This window comes from Tachypleus tridentatus, chromosome 13, assembly GCF_004210375.1.
Source record: "Tachypleus tridentatus isolate NWPU-2018 chromosome 13, ASM421037v1, whole genome shotgun sequence".
In the NCBI taxonomy this organism is placed as follows: Eukaryota; Metazoa; Arthropoda; class Merostomata; order Xiphosura; family Limulidae; genus Tachypleus; species Tachypleus tridentatus.
Window position 1 is genome coordinate 194,107,042 of NC_134837.1, and position 13,845 is coordinate 194,120,886.

Sequence of the window (13,845 nt, forward strand, 5' to 3'; positions counted from 1 at the left end):
TCACCCACTAGTCCCATTCTTTTCTTTTCATGCTTCATTGTATATTTGTAAATGAAAAATGAATGAAACAGCTAAAAATAGAAAGGTGATATTAAAATAAACATCTTCATATTAACTGAATGTTTTTTATTCAATTTATATGATTTGGAGGTTCGTTTTAACAACTTTTGAGTTAAAGCAATTTTTCTAACATGAGTTTGGGTCATAATTAGACTAACTAGAATATAAATATATGACTGACATGGTACTTATACAATTAAGTCATGATGTGCACAGTTGATGTTAAGTACAGGTTCTCTTTCAATGAAGTCTCATAAGTGTATTTTGTTCTTATTAGTTGTTTTGTAAATGTTATAGGTATGTTACATTTCTAAGTATGAAATTGTTATTGAATAAAATATCACTGCAGGGTTTTGTATTAATCAGATTTACTTGTTCAGTATAAGTTTAAAATGTCTTTGTGTTTACTTGTATTCTGCACATTATTTCTAAAATTTTTATGCCTAAAAGCATGTAACAATAGTATTTACTTCTTACCTGACTTTCTTCCTTATCCATTTGAACTGTTTGTATATTTAGGAATGTGTGTGTGTAAACGTGTTCATCTGTTTGGATTGGTGGGATTATTTTGAATGGGGACAAAACAGTTTTTTTGTAAATTTAGGAAGAATGTGAGCATAGCTTACTGATGTCCTATTGTTTATGAAAACACTATTAAATAGTGAGTACCTTTGGGAAAAATCTAATGGAAAAAGGGTGTTATTGTATGAGGGGTTTATCATTCAAATTGTTTTGAATAAGGATTAAGTAACCTTTGTAGAAATTAAATTGCAGAACAATCACATCACATCTATTTAACATGTATGAAGTTTCATTTTTAAGGAGGTGATATTTTGGATAAATATGAAACAACCAGTTGAGAAACTTCATGCTGTGGACTCTTAGCCAGAGGGTTGCAAGTTCAAGACAAACCCAGATAATGCTGCTGTGTTTTTGAGCAAGACATTGTACACCACTTGTTTCAGTCTACTCAGCTGTTAGCATGGAGTAAACATGTGATGATCTGGTACTCCACCAGGGAGTGGGGAATGGGTCAACATTCTTGTTTGATTGTGCCACTGGAGCTTGGAAGTACCTACCCCTGTGTACCTTGCAAAGGCATGGCAAGGATTTAACTTTTTAACTGAAACAACCAAATATTGTTTGTCTTTAAAGAAGATACATTTGCATATCATATGTATTATCATATTAAAATACATATATCTGACCTGTAAGTCAAATTCCAGTAATAGCACACAGAACCTCGGAATTAGAGAAAATGTGCCAAGAACCTGGAATGTCTTGGAATTTATTTAATGATGCACAAACGTGATGTTCAAGCTATTTTCTTCTGGTTAATCAGTTGCCTTAAGGGTTCTTGGGAATAAATAAACTATTAAAAAGATCAAATTACTCCATCTGTGTTCAGTACATACATAAATGGATAAATTGTAAAGCCTACATCATTAAGGAAAACAAGGAACTTTTCAACAAATATTAAGCTGGATTTGATTTTATGTTATTACTATAAAATTGTAAAAAATATGAAACTCGATCAATTTTTTTTCCAACTGTTGACATTATTGATAGTATGGCCTCTATATATGGAATAACTCATTCTTTCCTGCTAGAGTATGTGCAATCATGTATAAGTAGTAAACTCAACAGCCTTAAAGGTGAAGATAACAACACTTGTACATACACATTTGTTCAAATGACATAAAATCTTTACGTCCCAAATTCTCTCCTGGAGAAAGGATTGGAAGGTAACAACACATGAATTTGTCATTGATAAGTCATATAAGAAATCCATAGAGTGTAATGTTTTTGGATTAATACATTTCACTTTGAAAATATACAAGACAAAAGAGATTTCCTTGTCACTTCAGAAGTAAATGTAGGGTATATTTCCAGACTTAAAAATATATAAAGCTTGGATAGGATTTTCTGTCATTAATCAAGCTGGGTTGACGAGAGCTGATCATAGTGTTTGGGTTCTAGTTAAGGCAGTGTTATTTTTCTAACAGATTTGTGGAAAAATTCACTGTAAGAAATAGCAGAGGCTGCAACTTTACAATAATTTAAAAGGTTAATCAATTACTTCCTGAAGAATAATGCCTTTTCCTTGAGGATAAAAGGACAAGTACAGTTCCTGATGAACCAGTTGGTCTGTATGTTATGTTAAAACTGTAATGCTCAGCTGTCTGTACATAGTATGAGATTTGTTACCAAATTTGGGAAAATATGTTTTATATTTCAGTATATAAACTAATTGTACATATCCATTACTTTATTAATATACTGAATATTGTCTCTTACTTAAGGTTGACAATACAGAATCTGTGGCTGGTAAAGCCAAAGAAGGGATAACTTCTTTACTGGAAAATATCACAGATGTTTTTATGCCCTACCAAGAACCTGATGAAGAAGAGGTGGTGATTATTCATAATTCAAAGCCTTTGATATTGGATAGGTGGGAGGTATGAATATTTTTCTCATATTACTAAATTTTACTAATGTTCTAGGTGTGTTTTATGTTTGTTAGTTTACTTAAAAAATAGCTTTTAATTTTAACATGAGTGTGCTTCATCAACAAAACTTGGTTGTACAATACAGCTTCAAACATTTGGCATAACTGAATTGGCTACTAATTTCACCTTTCTATAAACTGAATAAAATATAATTTTATTTGTGTAGGTACACCTATGCAACATTTCTATATTTCCATACAATTTGGCTCAAGACATAAGAGGTGACTAGATGTCTGAAGGTCATGAGTACATGCTGGAGGCTGCTTTTAAATCTCAAGCTAGGATGAGTGTTTCCTTATGGACTTTTAGATAGGTGGTTCATTTGAAGAGATTATATAGAAATATGTACAAACAGCTTGGGATGGCTTATGATTGTATGCCATGCATTTGGTGTAGCATGTAACCTTTGGATTTCAGATGACTGAAAAAGTCTTTGGCTTGAGAATTCAAGTGGGATATTTCCATAGTTCTATCTCTCTCTCTTTTTTTTCTGTTACTATTGATTTGTTTATCCTCAACCTGAGCATCCAGACAGTAGTCACACAGACTACTGGAAGCCAACCAGCAGTTCTGTAGATTTACCATTATCAGTACAAGTAAAGATTTTACTATTTTCACTTGTGCTCACTTGTACCCCTTTGCTCTCAGTGCTCAGTTGTTTTGTTTTGCTGAACAGTTCTGAATTTGTTTGTAGCAGAAATCTTTTGATTTTTTTTGGACACTGATGTACATGAATAACACACAAATTTTTATATTTCTTGTTTGGAGCAAACTGTGTTATGATCGTGTTCTTACTGGATACTACTTGGGCCTAATGTGTTTATTTACAGTAGGAATAGGCAAACTAGATTGAAAATCAACAGAAGCATTTTCTTTGTATTTTAGCCATGTTGGATAAAGAAACTTTAAATGCTGCAGTTACAGAATTGTTATATATAAGATTACTGTTATATACTCTTATATACTAGTAAATATGAGGTTTATTTTAATCAATAAACATTATTCATAACATCTGATCCAAATTAAGTGAACTATATATATCAGAACTAAAAGTGTAAATAATTGTTGCTGTAAATCAATATACAACAAAATTAAAACTGATATTGATTAGAATGCACTGATTCAAAAGTTGATGTACCTTCAATGTTAACCCTTTCATCCCAGGTATCATTTACTATTTATGACCAATTTTTAGTGTCATACATTCAAATTTTTAATAAACTGCTTTATGTTTTACCAATTAATATGGCATCAACATTTAATTAATAATTTATTTTAATAGTATTTAAGTTTTAGATTATTAATTCTTTAATGTAATGCTTTAAAAAATCTTTAACTTCCCTTCGTGTTACACACTAACACATTTTCTTTAGGCATCTACTCTTCTCTATTTTATCCACCTTTCTTTTAAAATGTACAAAATTAAATGTGAATTTCTCCAATTAATATTGTCACTGCTCAGACAAACTATAATTATTATAGCCTTCAATTTTGTTTGGTTAGAGAGATATAAATAGAAAATCACACTTCTGCCACACCAATCTTTCACATCCTCTCTTTCAGGCTTTGTTAATAGTTCTGTTTTACACTTAATTACATGTTATCTGTAACTGATAGAAAGTTGAGGTTTTCATCTAGCAAATGATGTGTTGTTTAATGTTTTGTTCTGAACAGATAAATGTAAATTTTACTCAGAGTCTGAGTTTTGTTCCCAAGGAAAGTTAACAACTAGCTTTGATGAATTTGTAATGCCTCTTTCACATAGTTAGAAAGCCAGAAACATTTTGAGAGTTAGGGGAAACTGTCTGCTTTTTTTTATTGTACATAATTAGTCTGTGTTCTTTGGTGCATTATTTAATTAAATAAAAGTTAAAAAAGTATAGAATATGTTGGCTAAAGTATAATTGACAGCAAGAAAAAAGATGGGTCAGTAATTTATTTTTGTTTTCATGTTTATTTTTCATTTGTTATTACAAAAGTAACTAAAATATCACAATATGGATCTTTTTAGGATAATTAAGATTATATTGGGTAAAATAAATAATAATATAATACAAATGTTTCCCAAGGCAAGCATGGAAGCAACAAGTAGGTAATGTAATTCATTAGTGTTACATGAGCTGCATGAGCCCTCAGTGGTTTACAACTTATTATGGCATGCATAGTAGCTAGACATGGCTCAGGGGGCAATAATATTTAATTATAAATAGATGTATACTGTTACGAGCTTAAAGGTACTTAGAATAAACTAATATAGTTTCGTATTACAATGTTAAGTCATTCTAGAAAAAATAAAAATGGGAATTTTGATTTATTTCTTCTGTTTTTAGTGGTTATGAGGACAGTAAAATTGACTAATCCTGTTATTTGTTAGGCTTGAGAAAATAACAAATGAAATATAAAATTTTACAGGAAAAAAGAAACCATTTAATATGTGTTTAGGAGGTTTTGGGGATTAGGCAAAGGAAGTTTGAAATTTTTGAGATGAAAAGTTTTCTTAACCTTAAAATGGAAATTACTTCATTCGTGGACTATTCAAAACAACATTTTAATATATTCTTGAACAAATCTTTATTTTAGTTTATTAAATATGCTTCACTAAAAATGTTTTTTTTCTGTTATGTGAAAACTTCTAATATTAACTGAAAATCTGCCAAATTTTGTGAAGATATACACACTGCACTGAAAGCTAGAATTATTAACTTTCCAAATGCTTTAAACAAGTACAAAGAGGTCAGATAGTAGGTCAAAATTGACTGAGCTCATATTGAGAGAGCTAAGTACGTATGAAAATAATAGTGCATTCTTATATACAATATCCAAATCCAACATTTATACGTTAACTGCTGTAATATATAATTTGTAAGGCATAACCAGCCTTTATTAATTACTTTGTAACACCCATACAGTGAGAAAATAGTGTTTCTTGTATTGATTGATAATTTATTTTATCACTGCATATGTGTGCATGGCACCCTCCAAGTGGCTAAGGAACAGAAGCCTTGAATGTTTATGATATTAAAACTATGTTTTGTTGTCCATGATGGACACAGCACAGATAGTCCATTAAGTAATTTTTTGATGTTAAGCACAAAAAATTATGCACATAAATAGACAGTTTTTGTAGCCAATTACAGAGTCACTAGAAGTTACTTTAAACATGATTGGAGAAAAAAGCAGGTAAATTAAGATCTGCTATCTTTACTCATGCATTTTCAAGGTCAGAATGATAGCTACATTCTAAATACAAAAACTAAAGGGCATGACAAAAACTTGTGAAGTTCTACAACTACTAAATTTTTAAAAACTTCCAAAAAAATAATTGAACTGTATAAGTGTTACTATAATTGCCAAACATTTCACACATTCTAAATACAAAAACTAAAGGGCATTTACACACTTTTCTAACATTGAGACAAAAACAATTGCTGCTGCAGAAATGTGTATTGGAGGTGTGAATGCACTCTTAAGTGTGGTCAAATCTAACTATTTGATCAGAAGTAAGCAATGAGTGCTGTTTGCTAGCTACATTTTCTATAGTCTTATTAGCTCAAAATTAGAAATGAGTATTTACAGGGTTTTATCTCATTACTTTATAGGTGTGATTAAGTGTTAATAGATGTTAGAAAATCTATTAATATGAATATTTTTTAGGAGAGTTGTAACTCTGTTGTGTGAAAACTGAATACACTGAGACTTGGAAAAAAATCTAAAAAAATTCCTAAATTAACAAAAGATGTTAGAAAACATCTAGTATTCCTGCATATTGTAGAAGCCAATGGAAGTAGTGTTATGTGCAGTGTTCTCTCTAAGTCACATGACCACACAACAACCAATCACATTCTGTACACTTCATTATTCCAGCCACCCACATCATCAGTAATGGTAAGGAATCTTAACATGTTGATGGCCATAATGACCCTGGCAGCCAATAGGCTTAAAGCCCAAATGACCAACCAGTAGCATTGCAAAGTGGCCCAATGATCCAATAAGATCAATGGCCTAAAAATAATTCTTACCCCTAAAAAAAAAAGTTGTGATACATTGACTTGATACTGCTGCACATGAACTGAAAAAATTGGGAAGAAGCATTGGTTACAGGTACTAACAAAAGACTAAGAAAATGTTAACTGAGACTTTTTGCTTAAGAAAGTTTATATTTAATAAATAACATTTAATCCAAACATGTACTTTTAGATTAGATCAAGTCTAACGTATTTTATATTGCTATCAATATTTAAAACTGTTTACTATTTGTAACTAACTAGGATTGAGACAAAATCTTATTTTAGAAATGGTGAAGGCATTTGTGACCAAGTTTCAACAGTAAGATGATATGTGTATATGTGGGATATAGAGATATACAGTAAGTTTCTTTTTTCTGTGGTATAATTATATATTTTTTCTGAAATTATTCTTAATTCTGAATATTTGCAGGTGTTCACATAACATGTGGTTAAGAAAAATCAAGTTTTGCTTGTTTCAAGTTTCCTTTGTTGAAATAGGTGATACCTGTTACCACCAGTGGTGAACATTGCTAAAACCAACCTAGTTTTATGGTATTAAGGGTAATGTTCTTCATTAATTGTACAGGTAATATCTAGAGATCGTGTCCACGATAAATGTGGAATAAGAATGACTAGTCCCATGGTAACACAGTCGTGCTATATAAATGCAAGATTTTGTTTTGAATAGAAACCTTTCATTTACTTACTGTTGACCTTTGCTTTATTGAGTCTTCAATCAGAAATTTCTCAAGGAAGTGACAGCCCATCATAAGCAAATGCACAAACACACACATTTTTTTTTAGTTTATAATAAAGATAGTATTCACACTATTACACTTTATGTTCAGTCAATTTCTTCTTTAAATTCAACCAATATAAATTCAGATCTGTCCTTAATTAAATATCCTATTATGCAGACCTATCACGTTATTTCAATATAGTCACTTACCTCTGTACACAGAAAGCTGTTTTCCTCTTGAACTTGTGCTATTCTGCTTTAGAGATTTGTATACCACTAGCCTTGTGAAACTCCCACCCAGAATTCATGTGAAATTGTGAACTTGCACAATTGCACAATGAGGTATCATACAGGAAAACTCTCCACTTACAGGAGTACAACACAGCTCTTTGTGCAAATACATCATCTGCATCCTTGGTACAGGTGTGCTAAGGCATGTTTCTTTTTACTGAGAGTTATCACAGTGACTATTTCAAGTCTGCTTCTGTATTTTCAACCTTTCAACATAAATTAACAAATGGTTTTCCTGTTGATGTAGATGCAAATATCACCCATAGTTACCATCAATTTAAAATGTTCTTTGCCTTTTGAGATTGTGACAGCCATTGTGTTTTGCAAAAGGTGCTACTGAGGTTGAAAAATACACTAAGAAGAAAAGTAATGTAACATCATTGAATGTATGGTGGATGTTCATTTTGATGTAAGGACCATTTTTTGAGGAGGGATGAAACTGAGAACATTTTCCATTCAGTACTTCTCTATCTACTGAATGTCTCTCAATGCTTCTGGCCACACACATGCTTTCTTCCTGTGATTTCCTTTCTTCTCTCTGTCAATGCTGCATTTATCTTTTACTTCTCATTTCACTTTGCTTCCTCTATTTTATTCCTTGTTATTCCTACCTTACGAATTAAGACATAGAAGTTATTATTAAGATATAATTTATTCTTTGTTAACATAAGACCTAGTGTTTAGACATCATTTAGTATTCCTTGACATGTCCACATATGATATATTGTTTAGAAATCTAGCTCAACCAGTTTGTTACTCTTTAAATGGTTACTGTGTGGACTACAATGTTTTATCATAATTAATTAATTTTTAATACCACTTAGAATATTGCATTTATTCTTATTATGTACCTTGTTAACATGGATGTTAAGGTGTCTAGTTACAGTTCATCATACATAGTTATCAATATTTTGTTCTGGTATCCTTTTGTATTCCAGATAATTTCTCACACATACCCATGGAAGATAATGCTTAGTCTGACTTGATTAACCTTTCCATATTTGATCCCAGTTCCTTATTCTTTAGTATGTACACATGGAAGATAATGCTTAGTCTGACTTGATTAACCTTTCCATGTTTGATCCCAGTTCCTTATTCTTTAGCATGTACACATGGAAGATAATGCTTAGTCTGACTTGATTAACCTTTCCATGTTTGATCCCAGTTTCTTATTCTTTAGTTTGTACACATGGAAGATAATGCTTAGTCTGACTTTATTAACTTTTCCATGTTTGATCCCAGTTCCTTATTCTTTAGCATGTACACATGGAAGATGTGCTTAGCCATGGTTAATTACATGTTCGAGTAAAGGTTTAGTTCAAGTTCATTACTTCTTAACACGTAACTCTTGAGGTTAATGTTTGACGTACCTCATTACTTCTTAATATGTAAATCTCGAGGTTAATGTTTGACGTACTTCATTACTTCTTAACACGTCACTCTTGAGGTTGATGTTTGACGTATTTCATTGCTTCTTAATATGTAACTCTTGAGGTTAATGTTTGACGTATTTCATTACTTCTTAATATGTAACTCTTGAGGTTAATGTTTTGATGTACTTGATTACTTTTTTTCATGTACACATTGGAAATTATGTTTGGTCATGGTTCATTGATTCTTTCCATATGCACAACATTTGGAAATAGTGGCTTATTCTTAACATGTATACTTAGATATTAATGTTTATTTCTAGTGCATTATACACTCTTGTATAAAACACAGTTTGGTCACAGTTCCTCATTCTTTATGTTACTTAGAACATGATGTTCCATTATAGTTCATTACTTTTAATATGTATGCTTAGTAGGTACTGTTTAGTCATACTTACTTCTTGATATGTACCTATGATAGATGAATTTTCAATCTAATTTCTCTCTGACATGCATATGTGGAGTTCATGGATAGTTTTCCTTCAGTACCCCTTATTACTTACACTTAGGTGATAATATTTTCATATTGCTTAGTTTTCCTTAGCTTACAGCACTTGGACAATGATGTATAGACTTTGTTTATTACTTTCTAACCTGTTCCCTTAATGACTAATATTTATCACTACATAATGTGTATCCATTGCTGGTAATGTTAAACTCTCATCGACTGTTCTTTGACAAGTCACACATAGACAATACTATTCTGTTAAAGTTGATTAGATCTCAGCATTTACAAATAATGGATATTTTTTGTAGTTGTTGTTCTTTGCTTCTTAACATGCCCACATGGTTTTATAAAGATCAGAGCTGGTTATATACTTCTTTACATGCCATTTGAATTTAGGTTTAGACATAATGATTTATTTATTGCATGTTACATACTAATGATGACATTTTGCTATAGACCATTACTTCTTCACAAGCTCACCCAGACTATAATGATTAAGACTGGTTGATTACTACTTCATGTAATTAGAAGATAAGATTGAGACATAACCATTAGCTCTCTGTGCATTGACACTCATGGTTAGTGTTTATTAGTGGCTACATAATGAGTAACACATATTCCTAATGGATAATATATCTTCTTCTTTCCTTTCCCATTTATATGTACGTAAAGATATTAGTGTTCAGATGTGGTTCTGGCCCTATGCCATTCAAATGTGTTAATCATCTGTCATGTTCTGGGGGCATAAAACATCTTTACAAGCTGTCTTCATGACATTACCATATCCTATCCACAGGTTGTTTCCTTACCCACGTCTCTCCTGTTTTTCTTGTTTTTCTGCTTTCTCATTGTTCCTCATTTTGTTGCCTTGATGCACTGCTCTTTGTTGACTTCCTATATTCTGATTGTTGCATCTCACTCTGCAGCCCTGGCTGTCTCTGCCTTTAGTCTTGTCTGTCATCTTTTCAACAATGGAGGTCCTCCTTTCCTTCTCTTTCTTCATATCTTTTCTCAGTTTCAAAATACCCCTTAAGAGGTCCCTTTGGTGGCTTCTTAAAGTCTATCCCAATCTTGATTAATTCCCCAATCTCTTTGAGTCTCAACCCAGTCTTCCCCTTCCCAACTTTTCATCCATACTGCTCCACACTCACACATTGGTTTTCTTTTTCTTTGGGAAAAGACAGCCCTTTATTTTTGCATATGAGATTGTCCACTCAACCTCTCTCATCAAGTAGCTGTCCAACTCCTATCATCCTTCTATCTCTTCTGTGTGCCAGTGTCCGGGAAATGCTTATCACCTGGTTTTGCTGTAACCATTTCTATTTAACATTCTTACTTTGTAACATATTCCTCTTATTTCATGAAGTTGTTCTCCCAGGACCAGTAAGTTTATTCTTTTTTGTGTTTTTGGTAGTATTTCTTCCACCTTCCTCAAGTCACAGCTTCCATTCTTTTTTTCCCCTTTTCTACCCTCTTTCTTTACTTCTTTATCTGCTGTCTCCTTCCAACTTCTTGGATTATTGTTGTGGTTCTTCATGATTTTTCTTGGTCCCTATCAAACATCTGATAGATATTTTTCTCTCTCTGGACAGGAGTCTTATTCCTAGTTTCTGTTGATGGCTCTTGTACATGACATGGATGTGCTCTTCTTTCCTCCTGAACTTTTGATACTGCTCTTTCAAACTCCTTTGTCCTATTGGGGCCAATCAGTGTGTTGCCACAATTTTCCTCTTTGTGGTTTCTCTCACAGTCTTGTTGTAACTGGTACAACTCCTCTCACTGAAGTCTGTCTCCTCACTCAGTTATGGATTAAATTTATTAGCTCATAGGTTCTTGTATATGCCCCTCTGATGAGAGATGTTTGTATGTTTACTCGAGTTCTCTCTTTTCAGCTTTTCTGCCCTTTTCTTCAGGCTGAAATATGGATTACCCCATTGTCATTTGTCTCATATTATACTATCTCTACCATCTGATTGTTTTGTCTCCATTCTTCATTTAATGGTGCACCTATAACAGATTGTGTATATTCATTTACTTATTCCTTCATCACCTTTTTCTACTTTTGGATCTCAGTAGGTGGTTATTGTTGATTTACAGGGTATACTTATCAGACCAAGATAACAAAAGGAACTCAAATCATCTTCCCTGGCCCAGCCAGTGTCCACTGAGAGATGAGATGTTCCACAAGGCCACTGTGGTTCAACTTATGGTTATACAAAAAGCATTTAATAGTCTCTTCCACTCTGTATTCATTTCAGGGTCTGTCATGAAAAAAAGCTAGCACCAAAGTTTTACATTTGTTCACTTCTCTGATTAACAGTTGCTGACTTTTAAAAATAGGATTTGCAGTTACCCATTGCAATGTCACTATTAAAAAAAACAACAAAAAACCTCACTGGCAGGTGCCTGATGGGAATCTAGGCACATTCTCTCTAGGCAAATTCTCTCCCCCTTCATGTGGAGTATGGGATACCCTTGCCATTTACAAATACCTATCAGCTGGGATGGCAGACTATGAAGAATCCTTGTCAATTGAACCAAAATGTCTTTGGGGCTAGAATGTTTATCTGTGGTGAGAAGTGGGGCTGAGGTGTTTTTGGAGTGTTGTGCAGTTTACACAACTTCACATAGATATATCACAATTGCCAAGTAAAATTTGGGAACATATCACTGTATCATCCTTGTACATCTGTCAGAATTTATTATAATTCCTATTTCTGCAGTGGCCTGAACCCTCTGTATCTGATGGTGGAATAAATTATATTATTTAATATTCAACTGTTATGTAGGACTCAACTGGTTTTAACTTGTTGAGAAGGTGTGCACACAGGGCACTGTCTGAATGAGCTCAAACCTCACTATGTTTATTCACCATCAGACAACGGGTGGCAAATACCATGATGGGCATGTACCGATTTGGTCCATCCTTGCAACCCTGTTCAGACCTTTTGCTTCTTTTAATCCCACTCAGTGGGCAAAGAAAATACTCTGGATAAGATGCATTTGACCATGGGTGTACTTTTATGGAGCTCCTGCCATAGCTTGTTGTGCTAATGAGTTTCCTTTGACAACTTATGGAAGGAAGCTCATCTAGGTGAATATTTCTCAGTCCATCCACCATCTTAATATGGGATTCTACCTTTCTGTGTATGGAGATGTGTGATTTTATGAGAAGTTAACATTTTCTTTAATTGAAATTATGTTTATGATAGATAATCACCTTCTGCACATTTCTATCCATCTTCTTGGATTTCCAAGTGTGAATATAGAAGGCACATTTGTGCAGGGAGGTGTGTTACACTGCTATAGTTGGAGGGTTTTGCTGCATTATATGTCATCACAAGTTAATGAAAATTAACATGTTTTAATCTGAAGTTAAGATGGAAGTTTCACAAAGCTGTGGCATACAGTGCTCTAAAGCAGAATAGCACAACTTCAAGAGAAAAATAATTTTTTGTGAATGGAGGTATTTATCAAAAACATGTTTTTTAATCAGTAAAATGTTAATATCTCAAATCTATAATCAGTTTATACCATATATGTATACATATTGCAATGATAATACACTGTGTGACTATAGTATAATTAGAAAATTTAGACAAATTGGCTTATAAATCAGTATTCCCAGAAAAGCTGTGGACTATTTGCAATTGCATACAGTAATACAAAAAATTAAAAATTGATGATGTAATCATAAAAATATTGTCATAGAGGTTGCAAAGAAGTGATGAAGCATGTGAAAATAGCACTGTATTGTTTACCATTTCTTTTATGATATAGTCTCAGCTTCATGCTATCAGAGTTGATCCAAAGACATATTGCCGTGAACCAGAAAGTCCACCAGAACTGTATGAAACATGGTTGGAGGTCTTTGATTTAAATGCACATCAAGAGGAAATCTCAAAAATTATGGTTGAGTGTGGTCAAGTGAGAAATTTATATGCAAAATTGGTAAGTTAATTTTGCTTTTTTTTGTGTTCAGTAATAAGATTTTTTTAAATGAAGTTCCAAACAAAAGTTTGATAAGCAATCATGACATGCACAACTGTTGTAGAAATTAAGTGTATGTCTAGATGTATATTTTGGCTTGTTTTCACGCAACATATGTTAGTTTCTGAAAGTTTAATGTGGAAGGTTTTCACGCAACATATGTTAGTTTCTGAAAGTTTAATGTGCAAGGTTTATCTCTGTTGTTTATACACAAGCACTTTTACTCTAACAGCTTAGGCAAAAACAAAACAAAAAGTGTTTAGTGTCAGGAGGACAACCTTTGTTTTTTTAAATGACATTTTGAATGAAAGTTTCACCTTTTTTCATGATTGTCATTTTTTGAAAGTTCATGTCAAACTTGAGTATTCTT

General features: G+C 32.6%; 1 protein-coding gene across 2 annotated transcripts in view; it reads left to right on the top strand.

Annotated features, from left to right (window-relative positions):
• LOC143239916 (BSD domain-containing protein 1-like) overlaps positions 1-13,845 on the top strand; it is a 40,176-nt gene that overhangs the window by 24,098 nt on the left and 2,233 nt on the right. For both annotated transcript variants that reach the window (XM_076481562.1, XM_076481563.1), the window contains 2 exons: positions 2,364-2,519; positions 13,266-13,436. In XM_076481562.1, the coding sequence (XP_076337677.1) occupies positions 2,364-2,519; positions 13,266-13,436 (327 nt within the window). The remainder of the gene's footprint in view (positions 1-2,363; positions 2,520-13,265; positions 13,437-13,845) is intronic.